The sequence below is a fragment of the Scomber scombrus genome, chromosome 18, assembly GCF_963691925.1.
Source record: "Scomber scombrus chromosome 18, fScoSco1.1, whole genome shotgun sequence".
Taxonomy (NCBI): Eukaryota; Metazoa; Chordata; class Actinopteri; order Scombriformes; family Scombridae; genus Scomber; species Scomber scombrus.
In genome coordinates, this window is record NC_084987.1 from 12496657 (window position 1) to 12521585 (window position 24929).

A 24929-nucleotide genomic window follows, 5' to 3' on the forward strand; every position below is an offset into this window, starting at 1 on the left:
TTTGAAAAATTTGACACAATATTAAGGAGGCTAAGGCTTTGATAACACAATGTGCTGCTGCCTGTGTTGTGAACAGGATAGAGCAGTTACAGTCCTCAATCAGGAGGGACATCCTCTGGCTCTGTGTCATAAGGCCTAGACGGGCCAACAGGTGGGCTGCACACCACTGCTATAGGGCTCAGAGGCCTGAGGGAGTAAATGATACAGAGAAAAGGCTGTTCTCTGGCCTCATTAATCTCCCAAGTTGGAAATTGAGAGGGGCGGAGGATCCTTCAGCCTTGATCTCAACCTTTTGACCTTGTCAGATCATTTGTTTTCATTAGTCTCTACTCAGACAAACTGGCCAGTCCCAGTCCAGACTCTGCCCCCCTTGTAGCACAGAGCATTTCTTAAAGCATCTCCAGGGGTCTTCATGACTCTCAACCCAACCCCCAAAACATACTGCTCTAGAGGGTCTCAGGACACTTCTAAATCAGCATGGATCGTTCTTTACATCCGCCTGGCCACTCTCACCCGTAATCCCTTCACAATGAACAGTATCCTGTCATGTAGAGGAACAGGAAGGGCAACCATAAAGTCAAACTACAATGGGATAATAAGGTGGATTTCAACCCCAAAATATCACTAAAGATGTCCCAAGTTTAACATGAATTTGTGGCTTGGAATTTCATGACAGCACCTCAAGAAGAAAAAAAAAAAGGAAAGGAATTTTTCATCTGGACTCCTGCTGTTCCTGTCACTGAGTGGGATGACTGAGTGTTTTCCTCTCACTCTAATGCTCCTCTTCTGGGCAGCTGGGGACTAATTGGCTCCCAGTTCACCTAATGAAGCCCTCTCTTAGGTCATAACCTCTTCACCTGATGCCCCATCGCTGCTACTGATATGTGGGCCGTGCTTTGACAGTGACCTGGACAGATAGATGCCCCGTGGTTCCTTCACTGAGACGTGACTTTTACAGTCACTCCTACAGAGCAACACACACAAAACCTTTGCATGCTGAGATTACATGGTCTCGCTGGACACAAATATGTGTGTCAAGTGTTAGCTTGGCTCAAAGCAAACAAGGGTAGGGCGTGAGCAAGGATCTAATGGCATGTTACCTTCTCGGGTTAAAAGCTGCTTGGTCAACAGGAAGAAGATTGGTGCCACGTTCATCATGCTTGTGTTTTATCTTCAGACATGCAGCATCATATTACCCAGATCAATCAGTTTGGGTGTGAGGGGTGGGTTGCAACCAGCCTTTGGTCTGTCATTAAAGAAAAATTAGACATGTTCATCGAGGAGGTGTGTGCAAGGCAACAGGCGAGCACTTTGAGTCCTACACCTTCTGGCTACAACTCATAGTCCAGTAGAACAAGAGAGGTATGTCTTTCTTTTTTTGTTGATACAGTTGTTGTCTCTTGAAGACTGGGTGTGGAGAAACAAAGCTCACCATAGGCGTTAATGTCAGCTTTTCAGGTAAGCCTGGGCGCTCATGATTTGTCTTTAAAGGGTTATCCAGGGCCATAATGAGCTCCAGCAAGCCCAGCGCCAAGCCTAATGAAAACGCTGTGACATCTGAGCGGGGGGGAAGATATTACAGGCCTAAACTACAGGGACTGTTTTAACATGCACCAAATGACAGAAAATGACGGTTATCACAAACACCTTTCAGACACTAAGTGCAGGTCTGCTGGTGAGCAGGCTTGGAGTTGAGAGACAAAAAGCTGAGTACTAAACACTGACGGTATGTTAGACATTCAGCATGTAGAAATAAACAAACAAACCAAAAAAAAGATGAAAATATTCAGTGGACAAAGGTGAAGATGACAGTGGCTTCAGCACATCAGCAGGATAACTCAGTGATTCTATTTATAAGGTGTGGAAATGAAATTGAGAAGATGGTGCTTTGATATTCACTATCAAGGTGTTATCTTTCACAGCACACCTTTCACCACCAGGAGTTTCCAGGATGCAATCATACTGTAATAGATGATAATTGCGCTTTTGAGAACTCAGTATGCAGAGAGAGGGAGTAATTACATCATAAAAGCATGCTTTATATTACCTTTAATATACAGTGGAAATAAAACTAAGAATAATTGACTCATTTATTTTCTCTGGACACTTAATCGTGTTTCAGAAGTTTATTGCAGTATGCCTTGAATAGGGGACACAGTGCTTGTTCACCACAAGGCACATAGATGAACAGCCACATGCACATGAACACCTTTACATCCTGTGCAGCTGAAACTAACCACTAAACTGTTGTGGTGATCTATAAAAAATAGCTATATGGTCAAGTTTTTATTTCTGTGAAATAGATGACTACCGTGTGTGAAATAATTTGAAAATAATACCAACTTTGTGTCACAATATAAATAAAAGAAGAGGATTTTTACAGTATATCCATGGGCTCATACTGTGAGTTTCATGGACTGAGTGTCAGTTATAATTACTCTGTGTTACACAAAAGGCCTTCATTATTTTTTATCAGCCTTTGGCATACAAACAGTAAAGAGTTTGACAGAAGTGACAGGGATCAGCCTGTGGCAAACCCATTGATGCATTAAGTCTCACGTCTTTACTATGTTCTTGGCACGCTTCCCTCTGCTACCTCTTCTTGAATACCAACTCAATAACAGTTCGGCAGGGTGTGGTGAGCTCCAGCTGCGGTGTATTGTGAATATATTTGCAGTTGGACTCAGTGCATATTTACACTTGCAAGCACAATAAATTGTAGGATTTTTCCTGAAAGAGAGCCTAAATGGATACAATGGATTAATAGAGCTGGTCATAGAGCTGATGTCTGTGACAAAAGAACATGTATCTCTTTATGTGTTGTGTATTGCTGTATAGATGTTATATTACCTGTGTGGTGCTTGTATTTTAATTTTACACAAATCTAGAAGGGAAGTTATTGGACTGCAATGGAAAATGCAACACACAGATAAAGGGTTCACATATCACCGTAACATCAATTTATATTCCAACACTAGAAATGTGAATCTTAGCATGTTTTTTAGAGGTTATTTTACGTTTAATGATATTATTATGTGACAGGCCATACTGTAACTGTTAACTCCACATCTTTATATTGTTACAGGTGTGGACCGAACACAATGCCTCCCAGCAGATCACTGACAGATTCACACACACATATACCAAATTTGATATGAGACCAACACTTGTGGAAACCAAGGCCTTGCGGTAGCCTTGGCATTTCATGGATCTGAAAGACAGATTGAGCTCAGATGGTCTGGGATTTATGATGTGAAGCGAGCAACCTGAGGGACAAGCCAGCTCCTCCCTGGGCTGGCAGGCGCTCGTGATAGAGAGATTTACAAGCGGGATATTACAGCTGATTGCTCATAGACCATGGGAAAAGGAAAATGTACGTAGGCCACACAATTACTGTTTCCTTTCATCAGACTTGAAAGCTGGATCCCATAGCACTTGTTCTAACCTAAAGCTTAAGAGACTCAGGTCAGGAATGGCTCTACCAAACTGTACACTGAGGGTCCATAAATCAAATGTTCACAGAGGTATGTATCCCCAAGTCCAGTCCAGTGCAATAGTGCAAAAAAAAATCTGATCAAGACCTCAGGAAAGTATGTAAAGCTGGTTTATGTGGTTTATAGTATTTGCCCACCCTTGTTGCTATAACATGTCAAGTAAATCTGGATGAAGTTGAAATTTCATTGGTCTTTCACAACCTTTATGAAATATGTATCCGTTATGCATGTTTTTAGCGGTATATTTTAGTGGTATATTTATTTAATGCTAATTAGTGTGGTTAGCCCTGCAGAGAGGGTTGATAATCGTCAATACTGTATTAGTATTGGCTTCATACAACTCCTCCATGCTTTATAACGTGGGATCAGTATTATCAAAATGAATATTCTTTGTGAACATAAAGTACAATAAAATTATCTTTGCATGTTTGTCTTCTCAGGATTTTAGCTCAAAAGGTTGAACTTAGGGTAATAATCAGCCTCTTTTCCTGCTGACTTTGGTGTTTAGGAATGTAGGAAGCATTGACATCAGTGTAGGAGCCAGGATGACTGACTGACCTTACTTCCCTCAACCCTGGGCTGAACTCCATTAAGGGCTGCCTGCAGTCTGTAATTTTACCACCAGCCTCTTATCATGTTTGTCTTCTCTCTTCCTCGGGGGGTTGACTACAGTACTTACCCACAAACCAGCTTTACTTCATTTCAGCTGGCTATCCACAGAGAATACGCCGAACAGATATGACAACATGGCGTGACTGATTGAAAATATAATTGGAAGACTGAAAAAAGACTTTAGCTGTAACTCAGAGACCAAAAGCATGTGTGATTGTCCATTTAAGGTTTGTTGAAGTGGTTTTCTTGGAAATCAGTGTTGGGGAGTAACTAGTTACATGTAACGGCGTTGGGTAATTAGTTATATAGAAAATTACAGTTAATAATCAAACTGTTGGTGATTACAAAGGAGTTACATCCAAATATATTCTCTTTGGTAAGAAGCTGTGATGTTAAATATAATATTCATTCTGTTCCTTTGCATCTGTTCTTGTAATTTTCTTATAATCATTATTTGAGAAGCTATGCAAAGATTGTTGTTTATAATCTGTATATGACCTCAGAATTTTCCGTAAATAAAAAATATATGTTGAAAAAGAGTCATTCATGAGCCAGCATCAAAAACTTGTGCCCGGCCCTATTGTTAGTTCTATCACCACTCAGCAGGGTGTTGACCTGAATATGGGCTTGGTTTGAGGTTATGGTTAAATTTTTTCCTTTACTGCAGTCAGTTTGTAATCTACAAACTTTTGTAGATGTGTTGTGGTGGTTGTTCTTTAAAATTGAAACATTCCAATCTTAATTCAAGTTATATTGAAGAACGTTTAATACAAGTTTGACAGTAATCAGTGTTGAGTACTGTTGTGAGGTTTACACTGTCTGGTTTAAATTTATGTTTGTAAGATTTTTCAGCTTTATTGCCCAGTTGAAAACAATTGTTTCAAAATAAATCTTCGGAACATTGTTGAAAATGTCTTGAGTCGGTTACTTTTGGATCAGAGCAGTGACTGCATGCTTACTAACCTTCCATGTTTTGAGATTTGCAACACTAAGGCTCAGAGAATAATAGTAATTAACTATTCAAATCAGAGATCTAATCACTAATTGGAATTGTTTAACTCTGGCCACTATTTTGACAGTGCTCGCTTTTGGAGGACTATTGATACTCATGCTTCTTTAATTTAGATAATGTTGCAGTGACATATAGTAGTTTTGAAAAGTTTTGTTTGTCTGTAGTTTTGCATATTTAACCAAAATATGTTTTAAGATCTAATTCAGACAAACATGAAGTTAATGGCTTTAGAAGTTGTCTGCTAAATGAGATTGTAACATTGTAACCCTGTAAATGGTTTTAGAAGTTGAAGTTATGTGCATATTTCTTGGTGAAGAAAGTAGATGATAAGATTTAGAGAGAACTAAAATAATATTTATCTATATCATTTGGATGAAATGTTAAAAAATATAATATATAATATAATATAATATAATATAAAGATTTACGTGTTTATGTGCCATCCAATTATACATGACGATGACTATAATAAATGCAATCCATCGTACATGACATAATCAAAATAACTTTTTGACCAGCTCTTCATTTTTATGTCCCAATTAATCTGCTGTATGCTGGTAAAGAAAATGTACCCCATTCCTGCTTAAGCCAGGGGGTGCCTACTTTGTTTTTCCATCTTTATACTATAAATGGCTCCACTAGTTTGACTCACAACCTTGGCATCTGATCTGCTTTGATTTCAAAAGGCCACACCGTAAATTCCTAGACCTTGATATTTTCCCTCACTTCCCACAGGACCGTGATGATGCCGAGTTCTTTGTTGAAAGCACCTGTTCTCAGCTCAAATAATGGGCAACATTTTCATCTAGGATATACCCCCTAAGGGACGCCTAGCCTCCAGGCCTGTGACTTGAGGATATCTAGTTGCCACTATTGCCAATGAATGTTCACTGCAACCTTTTAAACGCCACCAGTCCACAAGTGTTTGTCAGCTGGTTGGATCTGTTTTTGGAAATGGTGCAACTGGGTTCTCTTTTGAAGTTATTATCTGTGTGTATTATAATAAAGCAGTGGGGGGGCGTTGAAAAAAAAAACACACTCACTAAATTGCACCAGATCAATTTCAAATTACAACACCATGGTAGGTCCATGGTGGGTCACCTCATACCAAGAAAGGGCAATGTTAATTTTAAAACCTTTTCTATTTCTCTGGCTGTTTGTTTTCTCCCATTATTCAAAGACATGCGAGTGTGGTACATTCACTCTGTAGTGGCTGAAGGGGATATGTGTGCATGATTGTCTTTCTAATATGCTGTAAAAGATACTGCAGGGATTGTAAAAGTTAAAATATATTTATACTCACATTAAGACTCCACCAGATATGCTACTAAAAATCATTGATATTCCAAACCCATAATTCTCCAATGAGAATTACTGTAGATATCCTCTGCAGAGTTTAAAGTACCTTTATGGGGATCTGTCATCCAGGACGAGTAACACCTGAAGCAGGAGTCACACAGCCGTAAAATGTGATTTTATTCTCTTGCTACATGGCACCTTTTCTGTATGTATGTATGTATGTATGTATGTATGTGTATACACACACACACACACACACACACACACACACACACACACACATCTGGATATTGTGAAAAAGTTACAAATCAATTGATTACAGGAATAAACACCACATTTTCTTAACATTAGCTGGTGGTATTTTCAAAAAAAACAAAAAACGTTTTTTTTTTAAGTAGTAGTTAAGTAGTAAAATACTTCTGAAACAACTTTTGAGACAACTTTAATCCATAAAATACATGTTATTTGTATAAGCTTGTTAATACCTGTTCATAACTGTAAATTAGCAATTGAGTATTAGTCCAGAGAAACAAATCTTACAGTGCAACAAAAAGTTATGGTGAGTACACAGTGTAATACAAGAAACATCCTTGTAGGGCTAAAAGAAAGGCTAAAAAAATAGATCACATCTAGATGAGGTCATTGTAATAAACCAATGCAACTACGTGTGACTGAAAAGCTTACTTTTGTCTAACTGGATAAATGCTTTTAACGTGAGCTGTCTCATTCCCAAAAGCATGGAAATCAGTGCATATTTATTGCTGTTAATGTAATAGATCCACTGTTTTGCACTCACCTAAAAGAGCTAACAGCATAGGGGATTTTCTTCCTTAGCTTGTGCAGGACTTGGCAGAACCAGAACATCTAAGCCTGTTTGAGCTTTCCAACCTGCCAGGGGGCTGCCTGTATGTCCAGGAAGACTGCAGTGAGGGATAAGACCTTTTCTACAGGATCAAGAGAGGAAATCCGCTCAGGCTATACAGCTACTCCTTAACAGAAGATAAGATGGTCTAGCACAGCTCCAGAGAATTTATAGACATTTTAAATGGCCTTAGCCAGACCTTGAAGGAGGACTTACGGAGTCAGAGCTGTGTCTTCATCTGTCTCTCAGCTCACCTAATAACCCTGTCATTAGGCTGAGGGCTTTGCGTGTATAAGACCTGGGTCAGTCCTACTGTTGTTTGGATTTGTTTGTTCTTTCTGGGATAGAACAGCGGATGAGATCATCCATCAGTCCACTTTAGCCTCTAATGGGCTCAGATCTCTGACATCTGGAGGATGCTTCAAGAGTGATGTTAGTGTAGCATGATGTGTTTGTATGTGCCATAGACTGAAAATTACACAATGTGCAAATGCACTGACACAGGGCTCACATTTACATGATTCCCGCTTTATTCACACAACTGAAGGCATGTTGAAAAGTGAACTTTGAAAACATGTTGACAAGACAAGGTGAGAAACAAGTACAAGTTGTAAGTAACACCGTTAAATATTGTGCAAACAGATGTGTAGGATGCCACGTATCCTTGCTTGGTAGAAAGACAGCTTTAGGCTTTCTTCTACCCACAATGAAACAGCATTCTTCTGCGGGGTGAACCCTCAGGGTGTTACAGGATGTGACATATAAACTTTTGACTTTTACTAAAGGAATTACAAATTGGCACCATACTTGCTGACTGACGACCCAAATACACAGAGGTCAGATCAAGTTTCACTTGTTTATACTGTAGCTATATGGTATTATACGGTAGACATAGACGCCAACATGACTGAATACTGTATCAGTGTGAATACTGAGGCTCAGCTTTATTAAACTGTCTGGCTTTCATGTACAAGGTGGATTCTGTTTATATCATCTGTTTAGGCTGCAGAAGAGGAGTGTGTCATCATGGTTCAGTTACTGTAATCGTGTTGAGGATGTGTAGAGCAAGTTAAGCACTCCCTTTAGTGTGTCCGGTTTACTTCTCCTTGAGTCCTTGAGAGATGACACATGTGTTTGTGTGTGTGTGTGTGTGTGTGTGTGTTTGTGTAGCCTCCCCTCAGGTCTCTTTTGTTCTTACTCTAAGTCTCATCTTTCCATGACTTTGCTCCACTTTGAAGTATGTCAATCCCCTCTGTGAAGACAAAAATGAAACCACAGAAAGAGGCTAAAATATCAAGTATTCCTTTTTAGCAATTATTCTCTAAACACATGTAAACCTATAATTAATAAATCAATATACTGTAGATAAATTAAAATATAATGCGAATGATCACTAAATGGTCTTACAGTGCCTACAGTTCATGTGATTTAAAGTGATTTTTACCTATAATTATGCTGTTTTAACAAGATACCTGCCCAAAATCAAAGAGCAACGAGAAAAAGTTGGCAAGTTAGTTGCTGAAGAAAGTACCAGTAATTTAGCTGGATATTTTTCTGAGCAGTTAGTTGAGACTAAACTTTGCTTAAAAAGTCAACAAATATTGGACTTCTATTTGTCAGGTTGGCAGAAAATGACTCCAATGGACTGAAAGTGTGACTCTGTGTGTGCTGTAAACAGGACAAAGTCCTTGCCCTGGAAAAAGGCCCATTCAAAGTTGTTAACAATCATAACATTTCAAGACATAATATTATATGACCTATTATATAGACATTAGATTTTCAGCTACTTTTACTCAGTTTGACTAGCTGTGCTCCATTAAAGTGCTCCACATTTACTCTTGGCTAGAACTGACTGAAATTGTCAAGAATGCTTTCTTTTTAGCTAATGATGAAATGGAAGTTAAACAAACATATTGTAGCTCTCTCAAACAAAAGTGCAGTGATTTCCTTATACTTATATTTACTAATAGTTTTCTCATATTGTGAGCCCTTGTTCTGGAATAAAGTTTTGTGAAAGACCTGTCAAAGAAATAACCACCTTTTTATTTTTCTTCCATTTGCACGATATATATGAAATCGTTTTTTTTACATTTCGGAGTAACGTTATAGTTAATGGTTGAACAATACTTGAAATCAAACATTAAACCTCCACCCAGAGAGTTATAAGTACACACCACAAAGATAAACATGATCTGTACACAGAACAGAAAGGGCAAAGCATGAGGGTGTAGCTCTAACCAAACCCCTTGATGCACACATTTTCCCAAACAGGTAAACTTGTGCTTTTACACTGTTGAACTGCAACGATGAGGATTAGAAAACACACACACAAGCACCACACACATATATCATATATAGCAGTGTCTGAGAGATGAGATAAGGGGTTTAGATAAAAAGGGGCAGGGTTGTCTCTGGTGAAACTCTGACTGACATGGCAGCTCTGGGGTAATCCTGCTAATCCTCTGCTAGCTCAGGGGTTCAGTGGAATTTAAGGCCTTTGACCCAGCACCAAGACGAAGTGCTAACATAAACACACACACCCACCCCCACACACACTCACACACACACACACACACACACACACACACACACACACACACACACACACACACCCACCCACACACACTCACACACACACACACACACACACACACACACACACACACACACACACACACACACACACACACACACACACACACACACACACACACCAAACTTTTGTACTTTTGGCATTTCAGAACTCACACATCTTCATCTTGATTTCCACCACCTGCCCCTCATCTTCTAATTAGTTCATTATTAACTTTTATATATCCCTGACATGCGCTGGAAACATATGTTTATGTAGAACTGCATGTTCAAGTTTTTTTGGAATGATTACAAGGGCAATAAAGAAAGATTATGAAGCCAATTAACTCTGACTCACTTGGCCGTTTGTTGCGCAATACCAGGAAAAGTGTGAAGTTGTTAAATATACAGCTGATGTGATACCTTCACTTGTCACTGCTGGTATCTGGAGACCATAATGTTGCAATAAAGCTTTTGTTTTCATGAAGTTCAAGTGACAGAAAAGGTTTCATTATTCAAGAATCATATGCTGATTCCGCTAAAGAGCGTATATTGCAGTGTTTCTCATCAGTGATTCTGATTTTCAACCCATTTATTCAAGTGCTCAAAGCTGTGATTGATTTTAAAGTGTGGAGAGAGCTCTATTCTGGATGTATTTGTTTTAAAGGCACATTTTGTGATCCAGATTTCCACCAAAATCCGTAAGCCTGCTTAAAAAATCGACACAAAGGACAGAACTGTGCTTATAAATTAGATTTATGTGAGAAAACAAATCTGTTATTAAGTCTATTATTCTATTATTATCTTACATTTCAAACATCTATATCTTTTATCTTCTATAAATATCTTCACCTTCCTGTATTCCATCATAATCGACAATAAAAATACACTATACCTCTGACAAGGGCTTGTTAATAGCAGTCAGTGTGTGACATTACAAAGGCTATAATCTGTTGAGGTTGGAGGGTTTGTTCAGCTCCACTGGCAGTCATCCGCCCTCCAGTGTTGAGACCATAGACTGTGTAGTTGAGCCCCTGAGAGTTACGTCAAAGTAGACAAAGACAGAACGGGACCGGAATTGTCCTTACTTTCAAAATACAAGAATTGCCATTGAGCATGTTGCACAAACAGCGTTTATGCTGGACAGCAGATATTCTCCATTTTTTGTGAAATAATAAAGTGCTATTCCCATAATCCTTTTTTTATTGTGTCTTCCATTTATAGAGACCACACAAATATTGGTTGCATGGAGAAATACATAGGATTATAATAAAACTGTAACATACAGGTCCATCAAAAATGTGGGATTAGAGTATGATGAGAAATATATTTCTTTACTAGGTTACAAATATAATTTTTATTTCATTGATTTGCCTTATGCTCAACCACAGATTTACGTTTGAAAGGTTATACCGGAAGTTTGGGTATCATATTCTGGCTTGCTTGACACTTTTGCCTGGCGTAGATAACTTGGTGCTGCTGTTTGTGCGCTCACACACTGAGCGCAAGTGATGGGAGACAAACCCAGTCCCTGACGCGCGTATCGCTCACCTGGTGATATTTTCACAGCCTATATTGTGATTTTTTTTCATTTTCATTTTGTTGTATCTTTTTAGAATAAAACATTTCATGCAGGACTGGAGTTAAATCTGGAGGTGAGCGCGCGTGTCTTACAATTAAGTATCAGTTTCCACATTGGCTCAGCATTGTGTTTTGGGGATTTTACGCACCGATTGTGCAGGATTTGAGCCATGGCAGAGGAGTGAGGCGCCTTTTCCAAAATGCCTGTGAACTGGAATATATTAACTTTTGCACAGCGGTCCTATGGAATATAGTCCGATTTTACACAGTCTACATGTTGTGCCATCATCCCACGTGAAAAACAAACTCTTTGTATTTTGTATAATGCTGTCTCTTTGGGTATATATGATATATTGTTGTGTTGGCTACTGCTCAACTGTGCCAAACCTGACGTACAGATCGGTGAACAGACACGACAACGACGCTGAAGTTGACAATCAGGAGTCCTCTCTCGGGGCGTCCAGGGACTTACTGAATAACGAAAACGATTTGGACAGCAGAGGAGACGAGTGGGATGAAATTAGAGGCGAGGCGAAGGCGTTGGATGATAATGCCATGTCAGGTTTCCTCAATGAATCGGAAAGTAAAAAGTTGCCCCAGGCGATCATCATCGGGGTGAAGAAAGGAGGGACCCGGGCGCTGCTGGAGTTTCTACGCCTGCATCCGGACATCAGGGCGGTGGGAGCCGAGCCGCACTTCTTCGACCGCAACTACGACAAGGGACTGGAGTGGTACAGGTAGCTTACATCACACTGATACATATGATCAATTATTCTAAATTGTTAAAACCCAGAATGAAACATTAATGTTGCTCCTCTTCTGGTGTTTTTATTTATACCTGGTCCGTCCATGCACGTTTTATCTAATTTGTACCATGATATAATGTATCCATAAAGTACACAAAACAGTAGACTGGAATATATGATGCTGATGATGACGATGATGATGGTGGTGTAAAAGGGAAAATAATTGACTGTATAATATCCAGATGTGACGTCAAGGCAAATGACTAGCTCCCTCACATGAAGACTTTGCTCCTCTAAAAGTTTATCCTCAGGTAAACTTTAACTTTCCCATCTTACACCATACTACATTACATGATCTTGGCAAGTCATCTAGTCCCATAAAGTTTTCTGGAACATCTACTGTGAAATGAACAAACATTTGCAGGAAGGATAGGTGAGAAAAGAAAAGTTTTATTCTTAATTAATTCTTTAAGTTTTATTAAGTTTGCTCTGAATGTATAATCCTTTATCAATTTATGGAGTTCATATTTACAGTCCACTACATTACTGTCTTAATTAAACTAAATATCTATCATGAACAGTTTGCAAATACTTTTGGTTTATTAATTTTAGTTTCAGTTACATTGTGAGTACGTATTGTTTATGGGAATTGCTATTGGTTTTTATTGCACAGTAAAATACTGCTGATTAGGTGATAAGGCTTGAGATGACAGCATTTTTTAGAATACCCAATAAACTGTTGATCAACACAGTATGAAAATAATGAGCATGCCATAACATCTAGATGGTGTACCTTACAGTTTTAAAGTGGGTAATTCTTTTTTCCACACATGCCACAGTACGCAAATAGGGCATAACACCACATGCACATATTCCCGTAATGACCAAAATCTTCCATTTGCACTGACATTACCCTTCTAAGTCATGTAAATTTACAAAGCACAATCGATTTTCTGCTTGTTTGCATGACCTTCACCCAGTGTTCCTGGAATCTTTGTACATCTGTCCTTGGATATAGGCTTACTTTGGCTTTCTGAAAAGTAGGAGGGCACCAGGTAGAAAAAGATAAAGCAGAGCTTACATTTGGTTTGTGGATTCTGTTCAAATAAACAGCCTTTGGTGTGTGGTTAAGCGTCAGCAAGTTACATCATGCTGTCATCCTCAAGCAGCCAGGAGAATGGCTCAAGACTATAAGTTCCTTGTTATTGATTCAGTGGCAGTCTTTTGTTTTGATCTTCAATCCATATAGGCATCAATGTCAAATCAGATCAGGGATCTAAGGAAGCTAGCACCTTCAGCATAGTGTAGCATAACATTTTCATTGTACAGTATTCTCTGTCATGGCAACTGTTTCCTCTAACAGTTCAATATGTGAGAGTTTGATTTTGACTTTGATCTGATAAACCATATTGTTAATATGAGATAACAAGAGGTACTACTGTTTCAAATGTCCATTTGGCTGAACCGAGGGATTAACAATGTCAAAGGATCTAGACACTGTTTCAAAGCTGGCTCCATAAAGCTACAATAGGGGAAGCGAAGCATTGTTCAAAGGACTTCTCGCTTAAGCTCCTTTAAGAATTTCCGGACAGGTTTAGGACATTTTTGGATGATCAGTCTGTGAAGAGTGGTCTTTTGTCCATCTCCACAGACTGAGCAACAAGGACAAATTGAAATAGTTGAATGAGTGAAGATTTTTTCAAAATGTATTGCCTCAAGTCTTCACGCTCTTCATATGGCCCACAAAAATAATAGTAAGATATAAGAACAAGTAGTTAAGGCACGATTAAGGCAATGCATATTAAGAGTAAATAATGTATAAGAAGAAGGAGAAGCTATCATTAAATGATAATATGAGAGGTTATTTAAATAACAGTTAAAAAAAATTGTATATTATTAAGAAATGCCAGCTATTTGTTGTTTCATCCTGAGACATGTATAATGAAGGTTTCTTTTCCCAGAGAGGTGATCTGGCTAATTAAAACAACTTGGCTTGAGTTGAGAGCACAGTGTCACAGATTGACCCCATACTGCAGAGCAACATGACATTGAGTCAACCCTTAATGATCTTTCAGTGGAGCTCAAAAACATCCCATCTAGCTTTATGATAGCGCACATTGATATTGGACAAATGATTTTTTCCACACAGAGCTGCATATGTGTTGACTTCATAAATGATGTTGTAGCTGTTCAGCATGCCTTTGTGAGGCCTTTTAAAACTTTTCGTCACCTGTTTGTTCAGGTCTATGTCTTAGAGGAGGTAAGCTAACAGCACAAAGCCAGACGACTGTGTATGTTGATTTGTTTACCCATATGTTTCACTTCACCTCCTTCAGAATAATGGTTAGCCGTAACTTGGGGAAAGGAGTTTACTGGGTGGGCTTATCAGCTCCTGTGGTGGCATTGAGTTGTGCCCACGCCATTTATCTGCTGTGATTGGTGTGTCCATACTGCTGGAGGTCTACTGTGTCCATCCTGCCGGAGCCCCGCATAGAGGAGAGGCCCCGACACAGCAGGACATCAACTACAATACAGCACGTTTTCACCCATAGGCAGAAAAAAGACAGGCAGGCAAAGAATTGTGCACACTTACTCACACAGAGCACAGAAGGCAACCAAAGCCGTGGGAACAGCTTCCTCCTTGGCTCCTCCTTTCTTTAATAACAGCATCACTCTAATTTACTCCCGTCTGTCTTTTCTGACAGGTTAACTGCTCATACTACTGAATGCACGCTACTCAAATGAATGTCTTCTGACTTAATTGCTGAAATCATGTTTTTCCTCTTGAGGATCCATATATAGAACAACGAATGGCCTTCTTACTAACTCACTGAGGGTGTCAGAGAAGACAGCGTAATCCTCCTCAGAGCCCCAGGGAAGCTTACTGCAGGCCAGTGGCAGATAAAGGGCAGTAAATTTAAAGTGAGTCTTTAGAAAGCGCAACAGCATTATGGAGCTCAATGAAAGGGGATGCTGGAGAACCCCTGAGGTCTGCATTAACCCCAACAATAAAAGAGCAGACAATTAGTGTGAAACATGTTTTCTCTGCCTTCACTTTGTATGCAAATGTGCTCAGAAGGGTGAAAGTGCCCTTTGACGAAGCCCAGCAGGAGTTCATCAGAAAGAGCATTCACTGGAACCTGCCCAAGAAAAGACTCAAACACTACAATTAAGCTTTTTAGCCTGAAAGTTGACTTTCAGAGATCTATGTGGAAAGTTGTATTTCCCAAGAGTAGGTTCATCTGAGTCCACGAGTGGCTTTTCTGCTTACTCAACTCTTTTAGTTTGTTGCAAGGACACAGGGGGATTGGTGTAAGTGAGAGAGCTCTCAATATAGGTATCTCTCAGCTTAAACTAATGTGTCAGCACACTGACAGGAAACGAAGGGAAAATTGGGTTGATAATGAGATGCTCTGAAGAAACAATTCACACATGCTAGCGGTTGCTTCAAACATACCTAAAATATATCCATAAACTATGCAACCAAGCACTTTCAAAACTCTGCAAAGACTGCTTGTCTGTCATCACATTGTTTCCTCCAAAAGACTAAAATGATAGTAGTTTTCCTAAAAGTCCAGTGGATTGTCAGTACTGGTAATATGCACCTCCCCTCCCTTTTCTGGAGATTGAAGATTAAATTTGCTGCAACAACCCCCTGGGCTTTTGCTTGAGGCAATTTGTCAAACCGCACCACTTATTACCGCACTTTAGAAATGTTGAAACAAAACAAGTTCACTCCATTATATCCCCTTGAGTTGTTGTCTTTCTCATCTCTCTCTTTTGTAGTATGTTCAGAGAGAGATGTGTTGTTTCCTGCCTCTGTCCTCTCCACTGCAGAGACTCCCTGACAGCAAGTCGGAGCAACTTTCGAAAGCACCAATCTGCCTCAGCCATCTTTGTTTTGCTTCTTTGAAGTCTTGTTTGCTTTTGCTGATTCTCTCAGACCAGCATGCATCTGTGGAGAATTACCTAATTGTACTGCTGCATGAGTTGGAAACATACATTTCGTTCAAAGAATGGATTTCTTAGCCTATTAAAAGGTAGCTCTATCATAGTAATAGTGATGTTTGACAAACTAAATAAAGCCCATATTTAATACTAGAAGTTGTAATATTTAATGAAAGAAACACATTCTTTGACCTACAGTATTATAATATCATTACATATAATCATTTACCAGTTTGTTTTGGTGCTACTGGTTCACCGTTGGCTTTTTAAGGCTGGTGCAGCATCGTCCTTTGTTTCCTTGGCAATTGAACATTTTTGGCTTTATTTTATTTCATCACACCTGTTGATAAATCCCATTATGTGGTCATCCAAAAAAGCCTGTCCATTATAAATTGCACTGAAACTTGATTTATATATTGTTGGCTCAGCTACATTTTTCCAAAGTTTCTCTGACTACAGGTATATGTTAACATATCGACTCAAGTAGCAGCTTAGAACCATCAATGCATACATGCTCTACTGATCCTGATATCCGTTTATAATCACTTTGTGTAAGTGTGATCAACATCCAGTGTGATTTTTCTGGCACAACCACCACACTGATAAAAAGTGCGGGCCGGTTCTATAAACAACCGACTGTCAGAATTGTTATGTGTTAATGCAGGGGTGACAGTTGTAGGAGGCTAACCAGAATGGCTCACACAGTGTTCCTCCTCCTCCTCCTTTCAAACTGGGCCCGTCTCCATAAGACAGCCAGGTGGCCTTGAATTCTGCATACTGACAGTAATAATGGAGGATGGGAAAAAGGCTTTCTCTGCACTATCATTGTTATGCTGCAATGCTGTTGAGATACTCGATGCTGTTCCATGTCACAAAAGAAGGTCCTGAGTGTAAAATGTAATGATGATGACTTTCACTTGCAAAATGAGATGGGCTTATAAGGCCAGTAAACACCTTCACTAAAGGTCCTTTCCCCTTTGATTTTTGTCTGGAACCTGTCTCACTGCAAATTTGTCTGATTATTCTAAGTGGTCACATACCACCACCTCTCATCCCACAGTAGCTCAACCCCTCTCAGTACTGCAGTGTAAGATTAGAACTCATCATGACATTAGATAATGCTGAGGTCTTTTGGAGCAGTCTCTTGTCACAGGGGTCTAAAAAGCTGAAATATAGATGCCAATTAGAGCCAGTCGAGCAGAACACTGCAGGATACAGGATATGTAAGTCTTTTTATTTTTTCTGTTCGCACTTGTGAACTCATTACAGAGGGCATCATCCAGCAGCTAAGCACATGTTGTAAATTCCTACCTTTGAACCTGCTTTCTGATAGCACTGAATGTAAACAAGGCAGCAGCGTCTCCCCAGCAGCCGCTTTAATGGACACACCTGACTGCCCAGCAGACACAACACAGCCAAATTACACAACACAGCGACTCCTGGATTAATATCTGTCTGTAGCTTGTAGTAAGTAAGAAGAAGGCAGTCGCAGCAGCTTAAGTGCAGTGACTTAAAACTTTGACTTAGGCTTCAGGGTCAGGTGGGTCAACCTATGCAGTCCCCATCCTCCAACAGTGCATCCTATTTCATCTAATCCTCTCTTTACTCCTTCCTCTTGCTTTATCTCATTCTCTTAACCGTCTTCCTCTCCGCCTCACACCGTTATCTTCCCAGTCCTGCTGTTCTCCTGTGATTTCAACAGTACAGGTTAGAGGGCAGAGGAAGTTTATGTGTGTGAGCAAGTATCAATATAGATTTATTTTTAAGACACCAATAATAGGTAGAAACTCTTCAAAGCTCAGATTCCTTGCTTTACGACTTTTACGGTCTACTTAGTTGAGTAAAGCTGTGTTTTTACCTTTATGACATTAAACATAAACATGCAAAATTCATGAAGAGGCAAAGCTCAGCACTCCACATTTCAGTTGTGGAGAGTGGACTATTTTATTTTTTTATTGTCTTGAAGCTGAATGATGATGCCTTTTCATGGGTGATTGATTGATAGATGAGGATGCACTAAAACCTATTGGTTCCAGGCGACATTGTTTATTAAGCAGAGCAAATTGCTTGCTACATCTTTCCCCCTAAGGCAACTCTCTCACTCCTCACTCAGTCAGAGATGTTCTCTCATGCTCTATCTTTGCTGAGATGAATAATGCATGCACTGCTCACACAGATTGTTTTGCTCTGGGACTAAGTGGAAAGTTTGATTGGTAGTAAGTTTTGTGTCCCTGAGGCCTCAAGAAAGGCCTCCAGCGCTCCACTTGTGTGTATCCAAGAGATGCAGGAGATAATTGCAGGGGGTTCTGATAGAGCTGTTTGTGTCTCTCATACCTATTACTTTGATTAGGTTTGTGGTTTTTCCACCACATGCAATGCTGGCTAAGGCACTTAGGGAGAGAAAAATGGAAAAAATGTGTAAGACCTAAGGCCTCCATAGAAAGGCAAGAAAGGGCAGGTGACATTAGGTGATGAAACTGCATAAGAAAGGTAACCCCTTGTGTGTTTATGACACTATTGAAGTATGGGTGATGCCTACTTTTCCAATAATCGCTAAAGATTTTCCTGTTGCTCTACACAACAAAATTTTGCAGGCCATTTTCTGCTCGTTTCCACCACATATATTTGTAAGATGAAAGCTGTTGGGTTCGGAGAGAGATATTGAAGCTCCTTGTGTGTGTACCAACAGATGGTTGGAAATTATGGTAATCACTTTTAATGACACGGCTCCTCTTCTTTCCCGTTGTTCAATTTAGATCAACCACTCACTATCAAAACATTTGAATATTACAAAATACTGTAATAACTCAAATGTTGATGTTGGAAACTGAAGCTGCTTTTCAGCTTTCACTGATGTAATTCTCATGTGAACATGAACCTGGCTATACACACTGAATGCATTCCTTTGCGCCAGTCAACAAGTTATTCTTCTGTTTTTTTGTAATCACATGTAGAGCTGATCTTTAGCCTATTAAGTAAAATAAATATTAACTTAGATTACACAATTTAAGTGAGTTGTAATCAGTGCAAATGAGCAGACCAAGTTATGAGCTAACATGCCAAAGAACCATGCTAACAGCAAACTAAGAGATTTTAGCATTTTAGACAGTAAAAGCAAATCATAACAAAGGCGTTGGCATACAAAAGCAGAACTTCTCATTCCAGGATGTGCTCGACATTGGTAAACTTAGCTGCAGGCTAAGTAATAAACTCATCAATTTGACATTTGATTGGCCTAAAGTAGCTTATAGCAATGACATCCTTGGAAATGTTGGGTTACAATATATAAAATTAAGTGGATGCTCCATGCCATTCCTGTGTGTGGGTTGACTTTCTTACTGCCTTGATGTGCTCTGTGCAGTTTGACAGATTTGCTCACAGTACGCAGAGAAAAAAGACCAAATACTGAAGGCATTGCTGCAGATCGCAAGCTGTCCGGTCTGAACGGTCCAATTGGTTAACATGGGCGCTGAAAGGAAACTGGCTGGACTTCAAGATGCATCTGTATTTTAAGTGAAACCCGCCATTATGCCCTGTCCATACATGACTTTCAACAGAGTAGAAAAAGTAGGTGACGTGTGCAGCAGCTATGCCTTAGCCACGCCTGAGCCATGTGGCTCACACGAGTTGTGTGGCTGCTCTAACCTGTTAACAAAGGTGCTGAACTGAAAGGAAAGAGGTTCCTGGGGCACACACATTGCTCGGGTAGGCAGTGTGGCCTGGGCTTGTGAACAACCACAGTGCAAGAAATGGTCAGTTTACCTTGCGTATAGACTGATGAATGCACTTGACACTATTTACATAATATGTGCCTTTGTGGTGTTGGCTATTGTTGGCCAGCTATAGACAGAATATTGCCATTAACACATAACTATTGTCATATTTGTATTTTTAGACTATCTTTGTGCTTGTAAATAAGCTGTATATGTGTACTTTGATGCTAATTTGCTTGCCATAAATTGCCCTTGGAGGGATGAGTAATATTTTGCTTTTAATGGAATTTAATAAATTCTTGAAATTATTTTTCCTTACTTGTCTCAAATACTATTCCTTGCTGTGGAGTATTAGATGAAGAAATCATAATTGTGTTTAACTATAGGGTTTATAATTAGGGGCCGAGGACAGTACACTGTAAGATTGAATGTATACACAATAAATGCAACCATTGTGAGGATTAAAATATTCAATTTTGGCGACACAGCAATAGAAAAGTTAATGTAGCTCTTGTAATTTTGTAGGCTGTAGTTTATGGTTTTGTTGAACATGGATGAGGAACATTTTCCTGTAAAATGCTGTTAGATGCAACCACGACAACACACACACACACACACACACACACACACACACACACACACACACACACACACACACACACACACACACACACACACACACACACACACACACACACACACACACACACACACTGTATCGGGTTGCTTTCAACTCTACAGATGTTTTTGTTATTGTATCCCTTATATAAGAAACTTCTTCATGAATAAATTGACCATTGACTCTCATTGTTGTGGCCATCTTTTTCTCCCCCCTGTCTAGAGGAGAGCCAGCCACCCAGTCAGCCAACAAGGCAGTCAGTCAGTCAACCAGCCAACCCCTAATGCTCTAGCGTGTTTGGCTTAATCCTAATCCCCCTTGGCTCACTTTAGCCATTATCCAGTCAGGGCTGCAGTTAACAGGCTATATTATGATCAACCAGAGGCACCCAGGGTCAAGAAGAATATGCAGTTATGGGAATAGACAGCTTTCAAGGTTTGCATTTTCTCCTAAGGAATGCAAGGCTTCTCCAAATCTCAACATTTTGCACAACATTACTGACAAAAGGTGCAGTCAAAGTCATCTGTCTTGGCATGACATTAAGAGGCATAATATTGCCTATTCAGAGTTAAACCGTCCTTTGTATACTGTAATGAAGGTATGGAAGATTTCAATGTGAGGATTGTGGTATTTGAAAGAGGACTGGGCTCTTAAATTAGATTAAACGTAGCTGTGGGAGATGGGACATGTCTTCCTTTAGGGTTTGTATTTAGAACATGTTATGAAGTGTGTATTGTGCTCACACACAATCACAGATGATTGATAGGGCTCTTGCTCTACCTACCAGTTGCTGTCACTTTAGGTACACTCACAGACTCTGTTAATGTTGCTCATGATGTCTACAATTGTCTTCTTGACGATAATTGACTAGCTCCTGTCTGACAGTATTTAAGCCTGCCATGGAGAGAGTCTGTCAAAGTTAATCTCATATTCGTGTATGGGAGGTTTTGTAAGTTGTTGGCTTTAAAAAGTGTCGGCAATACAAATAAGAATAGAATATACAATGGCACAGGTTTGTTTTGATTTGCAATACAGTGCCTGCAGCACAAATGTAAATCAGTGTGTTTGTGTGCTTTGCAGGGAACTGATGCCCAAGTCATCAGAGGGCCAGTTGACCATGGAGAAGACACCCAGCTACTACGTTACCAAGGAGGTCCCTGCTCGCATCTACACCATGTATAAAGACACAAAGCTGATTGTAGTTGTTCGGAATCCTGTCACACGAGCCATCTCAGACTACACCCAGACTCGCTCCAAGAAGCCGGACATCCCCTCATTCGAGACCCTGACCTTTAAGAACATATCAGCAGGTCTGATTGACACCACATGGAGCGCTGTTCAAATTGGCATGTATGCTAAGCACCTTGAGCGTTGGCTCCAGTTCTTCCCCATGGAGCAGCTGCTGTTTGTTAGCGGAGAGCGTCTGATTAGCGACCCTGCAGGTGAGATGGCTCGCGTTCAGGACTTTCTCGGGCTCAGGAGGGTGGTCACAGAGAAACATTTCCACTTTAACCCAGCAAAGGGCTTCCCCTGCCTTAAGAGACCTGAGGGGAACAGCAAGCCACACTGTCTGGGCAAAACCAAAGGCCGGACCCATCCTAATATTGACCCAGAGGTGGTGCAGAGGCTAAGAGACTTTTATAAACCCTTTAACAGCAAGTTTTACCAGATGACTGGTCAAGACTTTGGCTGGGACTGAGAGGAAATCTAATGCAACAGACTCATGCTTGTCCCTCTGTGTTTTAAAAAATAATTGTATCATTCTGGAGATATTATTATACAGTGTATGTACAGTATTTGGTGGATGTGTAAAAAGTTCAGAAGTCTATTTTATGATAATTTATTGTTATGATATTAACTCACTAAGCTGCCTAACCAGGTTTATTCATGTCCCATCACACACTTTATGTTCTTTTTTCAGTTCTCACCAACATGTTCCTAAAAGCACAATGTTTTTACGGGTATTATGAGCAAGGTCAGTACACTTTTTGTTTTTAAACCAATTTATTTGGTTTTATTTTCTTTTTCTTTTACTTTCCTAAATGCTGCTTTTGCTTCACCATAAGCTGAATGAGAGCCAACTTTATGAACAACTGGTAATATCCCCTTAACATTTGCCTGAACCTCAGAGGTCCATAGACTTACTTAGTCAGGTCGATACAGGCCCCAGCTGATCCAGTGCCACTTGCCAGGTGGATCAATACAGTAATAACTCCTCATCATGTCAATTAGACCTGAGTGATGGCACTGCCTTAATCTCTTGAGCACCGCAATAAAACATAGATCCAATAATGGTAGTAAGTTTACGGTTGACCCTTGAGCCAACTTCAAGTTAATATAATATATAAATTTCCACTGTAATGTTTTGGCTTAACCACTATTTATACTGTTTCTACAAAGGAACGTTGATTTGGCACCAATAAAGGATCCTCTCACAATACGTTTGTGGTGATTTTATCGGTTTTCCAAAAAACAGCTCATGATGCCCAATCTTTTATGGCTTTGATCTAAACAGAACATTATTCATATGATTCATTTAAATTCATTGATCTGTTCTGAAAAGCCTCTCATGGATCATTCTGCACAGCTGTTTTACCACAGGTGATACTTGACGTGTTAATGATGCCCTTATCCATGATATTTCAACTGATTGACAACTGAGTGACAGCCATGCGAAAATAAGCATGTGCCTAAAACGTTGTCTTCTTTGAGTTGTAGGTGAAGATTTAACATTTAAAAACAACATAATAGGACCAAAATTAATGATGTAATTTTCACATACGGTTGAGTTTTATTCAACCTTTATGAATACATGTGTCATTTTAACAGATTTCATTCCTTAAAGATTCCTCTTGTTGTTGAGGCACGATTTTGCTGTATGCATTGCTTTAAAACATTGAAGCAGTCATGTCATTTTTATGAAGTAAGAAATAAATGTTTCACCAAAATCATATACAGTTTCTGTGCTGTCTTACATTTATTTTACTGTATTCAGTATTTATTCATAGATTGAAGTCATTGTTTTACTTGTTGAACATGGTAAACTGTTACTGCTACTGTTTATTGCACTTCCCCCAGCTTACAGATTTCTGGATCCCTGCAGGCAAATATGTATTGCTGTGTGTAATTCACCATCTTGCACATTATTGAGCTAACGGGCTAATTAGTGCAGCGCAGTTAACTACTTTTAGCTGGGTTTTGTTGCCATGACCCCCACAAACACACAACAAGGTGTCAGATTTCTCCTCTGGAAAGAAATGGGGTATTACACAAAACTGGCATTCCTTTATGTCCCTGGGTGACACTTAACACTTCACACTCCACAATATGAAATGGGGTCAGGTTTCAAGCCACCGTTTCCCATTGAACATGTTTATGCGGATATAAACATGAAGTACTTCTTCCTGTTTGCATGCTCGAGCCATGACCTTAAGCACAAGTAATTTAGGATGTCTGAGTGTTGCAGCTGGTACGCTATTCTCTCAAAGAATTACAGTAGGTTACACATTTTATATTAATTTCAGAAACATTTATTATCTTTTGTCAATATGTTCAATCATGTTCATTGAGGCACTACAGGTTATCTGCACTTGCCTCCAGCAAACTGACCCATCCATCATGCAGCACAGCTAACCATGGGGCTTAGGTTATGGTTCAAGTGAGATATGAATCGCCCCGCTCTATTAACGAACAACCTTTATTTAACTCTTAAACAAAACACCCTCATTTACCTGCGGCTACCAGAGGTGATGAAGCCAGTCTCCCTGGTGGCAGGCTAGCAGTCTGATTACTCAGGAAGCAGCTCCCTTTGCAATTACAGGGATAGAGGAGGGGTGCTGTAATTGCTGGGCTGCCGACTTGGGAATTGCTGTTAGTACACCTCCCTCTAGGCTGCTGTAAGGGAGACTGCTTTTGTTTGAAGGTTTGGGAAGACAAGCAAAATAGACACCTGGCAGCCCTGAGCATCAAGAAATTCACACATCCACTTGGCAACTATACCTCTAGGAAATAGAATCAGAACTGCTGAATAAAAGTGAAAGAAAATAAAACATCATACAGAAGAAGGCTCTTTGGTTTAGAGAGCAGATGTACAGAATTGTGGAGTTTGTGTGCAGGCAGCAGGATGAACTGTAACTTCATTACAATGTCATTAAATGCTTTTTTGCCAAGATGTCAGTCATGTAAGAACTGAGTTAAATATGTTTGGTCTCTGCCGTCAGAAATGATTACTAGTCACTTAGCCACATTTCATTTGATTGTGGGCTGACTTACTCCTGTCAAGTCAGTTATTCAAGAATTAGTTCTGAAATCACAATTTGTGCCTCATAATTTAACCTTTATGTGACATCAGCAATAGATGCGACAACTTGGACGGAGAGAGGAGGATTGAGGGGATGAGCAGAGGAGCAAGGCTGTGGCACATGAAGGTATAACACCTCCCAATATAATCAATATAAATGCATCATTTTGCA

General features: G+C 39.7%; 1 protein-coding gene across 1 annotated transcript; it reads left to right on the top strand.

The window, feature by feature from the left end:
* The first annotated feature begins 11344 nt into the window (after positions 1–11344).
* Positions 11345–23410, top strand: hs3st3b1a (heparan sulfate (glucosamine) 3-O-sulfotransferase 3B1a). The gene is made up of 2 exons (XM_062438132.1): positions 11345–12168; positions 21538–23410. The coding sequence occupies exons 1-2, from the start codon at positions 11675–11677 to the stop codon at positions 22154–22156; spliced, it is 1113 nt and encodes a 370-aa protein (XP_062294116.1). The 5' UTR covers positions 11345–11674; the 3' UTR covers positions 22157–23410.
* The last annotated feature ends 1519 nt before the right edge of the window (positions 23411–24929 follow it).

Bases quoted from the DNA above. Each gene is read 5' to 3' on its own strand.
- hs3st3b1a (XM_062438132.1), top strand. From the start codon at position 11,675: ATGGAATATAGTCCGATTTTACACAGTCTACATGTTGTGCCATCATCC. The intron at 12,169-21,537 runs GTAGCTTACATC...TGTGCTTTGCAG, and splicing joins AAGGGACTGGAGTGGTACAG to GGAACTGATGCCCAAGTCAT.